Source organism: Limulus polyphemus, unplaced genomic scaffold (genome assembly GCF_000517525.1).
Source record: "Limulus polyphemus unplaced genomic scaffold, Limulus_polyphemus-2.1.2 Scaffold310, whole genome shotgun sequence".
NCBI classification, from domain to species: domain Eukaryota; kingdom Metazoa; phylum Arthropoda; class Merostomata; order Xiphosura; family Limulidae; genus Limulus; species Limulus polyphemus.
Window position 1 is genome coordinate 455429 of NW_013665920.1, and position 4553 is coordinate 459981.

Sequence of the window (4553 nt, forward strand, 5' to 3'; positions counted from 1 at the left end):
GGCATGAATATCTAGATACGTATCGTATCGACTACTATGATGAGATAAGCACCACTAGTTTTTACAGATAAAAATAAGAAACGTTAGTATAAATTAGTTTGTATATTGTTGTTTCAGATAAGAGCCATACTACGTGTTGTAACAGATAACACAGATAACAGTTATAGATAATTACGTAATTATCACCAGATGGTGCTAGCACACTAAAAACAACTCCAGCCTCTTTTTCATCTCTCTAATCAGATAGTTACTGCATAGAGCACTAAAAAAAGGGGTACGTTTTCTATTTGATTTTAATTCCAGCCTATAATCTTGCAAAATATATATCTGTATGTGGTGTTAAGCAGAAGAAACTACTGTTTATATCAACATTTCCCTTTATCCTCGCACAGATGCATTTCCCTTGGCTACGCATCCTAGGGAAATACCCAAGTTTTCTAGTGATTACAGTATATGATGTGTAGATATTCATATGTCTAACACGATTCTTCAGCAGGATCACGTACTTTCACAGAAATATTGCTTCATTAATACAGTTGTATATCGCTGATTAGCCATAATAAACTTGAAAAATAAACAGGATTGGCTACGCTTTCACTTGTACAACAAGTATTCCTTCCTATCACGCCAAGAAAAATCATATTAATAATTATTCTAATTATATTTTGTTAGAGAAGCAAATAGTAGATTAATTAACTTGTGAATAATAAATGCTTGTAGTGTGTGTGTGTGTGTGTGTTGCGTGTACCAATAACAAAATAAACACATTTTCTAACAAAACATAAACATCTCGCGCAAGCTATATTTGAATACTACTCAAAGGTGAATGAATATGACGTCACAAAACCAAGGCTTCTTAACCATGGAATCTTAACAAACCGCTTTAGCGGCTTTGAAACTATGTAGCAAAAATCACAAACATCATAAAAATTTACTATAAAAAAATGTTCTGCACATGGAATACACACTGCTGCCACAATAAATATGTTAATAAATCATATTTACTATCACTTTAATATATTTACTAAAGTTATTTAGCAGTTTCCGGCTAGTTCAGCATATATATATATATATATATTTAGCTTCTCTGGGGTATTATATTTTTAAACATATTGGTTCGGTATCTATTTAAAAATAAGTTTTTATTTGTCATTCAGAACTCAGTGCTGATGTTTGTGTCATTCAAAAGTCACAATTGGATAATAACTTTTACCAGAAGAGCTGTTAAAAGTATACAATAATAATTACAATTAATAATAAATATTCTTCATTATGAGCATTAGGCAAACTACAAAAAGTTTCTTTGACCACTCTGCCCTAGGTCAACAGTTGGGTACCATCGGTGGTAGCGGTATTTTCGGCCCCCATCTGATACTTGTATCACTTTGATGTGTTATTTCTTAATATAGTGCGTAACTCGTTTTTAACATAGAGAAAAAAATACAGCAAACTGCCGCGACAAGATTCTTCACCCGATGTCTCGGTGATAGGCATGAGGCCTTAAAGTCTCAGAATTCGGGGCTCGAACCCCACGTAAAACACAGCACAGATAGATAATATTTGTGCAGTTCTACATTAGAACACAAACAAAGAAAAGCATTTCCAAGAACTTGGTGGGTTTAATGGATTATTTCAGACTCGGAATGAAAATTGTTTACAAGAGGGACGGAGTTTTACACCGGATGTGTTGATTAACAAAAACGAACTGAAAAAAGAAGTGATTTGTTTGTTTGTTTTTCCTCAGACAACTACAGGAAGAGTAAATATGAAAGTTGGAAGATTAAAAGGTGGTACTCGCCGGCGTAACGTGAAACGGAACGACACATCTGACCCGTAAGTTTTATCATCATTCTTGTTCAAATTTCTGAATACTACCAAGCGACATAGCTGTAAATTATGTATGCATCAATATTCGAGCCATTGAAAGGGTAAAAACCAAAACAGGTTTTTACCATGTAAGTACATGATATTTGGTTATTTTCAGAAATTTAATTCAATTTCCCTAAACTTCTTCAGATATATAATGTTTACGTTTTAGGGCTTAAGATTGCGTCCAAAAAACTCTACCGTTAGTTCAATATATTTTCAATTTCAGGATCTCCACCTTTCTGAGTATGCAGCACAATAAAATGACCGTGTTACATATGATAATTTAACACGTTTTACTTTAGGTCAACGGCGTTCCTTGTCAACCTTTAACTAATAAAACAAGATACAGATATGTATTAGTTCACTACAAAGTATTAGTTGCGTGCGATAGTGTTATCTCTAAGAAGTGTATTAATATTAAAATCAGTAGAAGATGATATTGTAACATATTCGGTCATGAAATCTGAAAATGAAACTTTTACTGTTTTAGTACATTATTCGACAGTAAGCTGGATCATCTATAATCGGAGTTATGACTCGCGATATGTTTCCATGAAAAAACTGATAATACTTAAAAGTGCTTGCCCATTTGTATTTACACAAAATGCGATCTAGATGTGTTTCTTCTTCATCGAGGTCAACAACATGTGGCATGTGAGTTGTGTGGATAAGTGCTTTCATTGTTCTTCTTGCTAGTTGGCCAACTATACTCAAGAGGATAGGAAAAATATTGTTTCAAAACTTTTTTCTACTGAACTACACGATTTGTCAGTCAGTTGTATATGCTATAGATTTCGGTGGAGATTCACCACTTGAAAACTTACGAGAGACCACTAGCGTTGGCATGTGTTTGGATAGATGAGCTTTCGGAAGGATGTTAGATGTGAGGAGGAGGGGAGGAGGGGAGGATAAATGAAGGATGGATTGGTTGGTGCCCAAATTATATTGCAGTTTTCCCGAGTGAGTGAGTATGGAAGACTGACTGATGGGCGAATGGAATAAGGCGGCTTGATGGGGAGGGGGATTAAGGGTGATTATGTTTCATGTATCACCCAATTTTGTAGTTAAATCACATGCTTTTGCAGGAGAAGAAAAATGTCATATAAAAATGTTAATTAATTATGTTCACGCGATTTTTTTTATGTTGCTGTTAGTAACTTTTAAATTTGTTCAACTTTATTAGATTCATATTGGGTGGTAATGATGTGATAAAACTTACATCACCAAAGTTATATATTAGTAATGCGTTTGTTCAGAAATAAACATTTACATTTTAATAACTTACTTTTATGTTTTAATAAAAGGAATATGAAAGACTCGCACCATAACCCATATGTAACTTCTTTAACTTTGGTTTTTGGTTTTAATGTAAGTTTTGTGATACACTAAATATTATGGAAATGGTAACACTATATTTACTTCTCATAGTGCACTATTCCATGCATCCTAATGGTGCTATGGTGGTAAGACCTTGTTTATTGGTATAACTTACTCTCCCTTGTGAAACGCAGAAACGAAACGTTATCTATTGTACTGAAAAGTTGTGTCACTCTGTCGTTCTCAGTTATCTCGCTTTGCTTGTTTACACCTCACGGAAATTCTACATTGTTTTACTGAAATGTAACACTGTATTATCTGCATGTTGTAGAAATATAAAATATTTCATGTACCCAATGACCTTTTTTACCATTATTATTAGTACTCCATTTTGTTTCGAATGTAGAAGTAATCACGGCGGTTATTTCTGTATATTGAAACAACAACATTCTTATAAACTTAATGCTGAAGAATATATACAAGTTTTAAACTTCGTTTTCTTTAGTAATATAGTTGTTGTTTTTTTTTTTCATACCAGTTGTGTGTATTTTTCTTTAGTAATATAGTTGTTGTTTTTTGTCATACCAGTTGTGTGTATTTTTCTTTAGTAATATAGTTGTTGTTGTTTTTTGTCATACCAGTTGTGTGTATTTTTCTTTAGTAATATAGTTTTATTGTCATACCAGTTGTGTGTATTTTATATCAGTTCATGAACTTTTTCACTTTTCTGAACTAACTTCACTTCTTTTTTCTTTTTCCTCTGCACTAGAAAACGAAAGTGAAGGTAGGTGCTCGCAGAATTTGTTTTTCATTTGCGTATAATATCTTTCCTTGCATGATTCCAGATATATCTTTATGCACCTTTGGTAGCTTGTAAAATAACTTAAGTCACATAGGTTCGTTAACTCTCTGTGTTACTAAACCCTTCAGTGTCAGAAAACATCACTTTTTAAAATACGCGTTCTTAGATAAAGTACTGTTGTAAAATATATCATATTAGTGTAAATAACAGTAGTCTGTTTGTAATGGTTTGTTTGTTTGTAATTAAGCACAAAGCTACACAATAGGCTATCTGTGCTCTGCCCACCACGGGTATCGAGACCCGGTTTACGGGTTGGGGTGCATTTGTAATGGACAATGTAAGAAAGTACACAAGCTTAACACTAAAATCCTCAAAATTAAGCAATTATTTTACCCACAACTGCTAAATATGGGAAGCATTACGAGTGCAAAAGTTAATATCTACAAAGCAATGAAATATACACCTGGAAAAAAGTTAAGCACCCCCGTGTTTTTTTCAAGTGATTCGGATTCGACGTTCTTGTGACTGATTATAAATTACCATTCAATCTAAACGTGTTTATCAA

The 4553-nt window shown here is 33.3% G+C and overlaps 1 protein-coding gene across 6 annotated transcripts in view; it reads left to right on the plus strand.

The window, feature by feature from the left end:
• Positions 1–4553, plus strand: part of LOC106457273 — a 320035-nt gene that overhangs the window by 306398 nt on the left and 9084 nt on the right. For 4 of the 6 annotated variants that reach the window (XM_022383116.1, XM_022383119.1, XM_022383117.1 and 1 more), the window contains one exon: positions 1745–1833. The exons of 1 other annotated variant lie outside the window; for it this stretch is intronic. In XM_022383116.1, the coding sequence (XP_022238824.1) occupies positions 1745–1833 (89 nt within the window). Of the gene's footprint in view, positions 1–1744; positions 1834–3955; positions 3971–4553 lie in introns of all 6 variants that reach the window. One more of the 6 variants, XM_022383121.1, reaches the window with a different exon arrangement.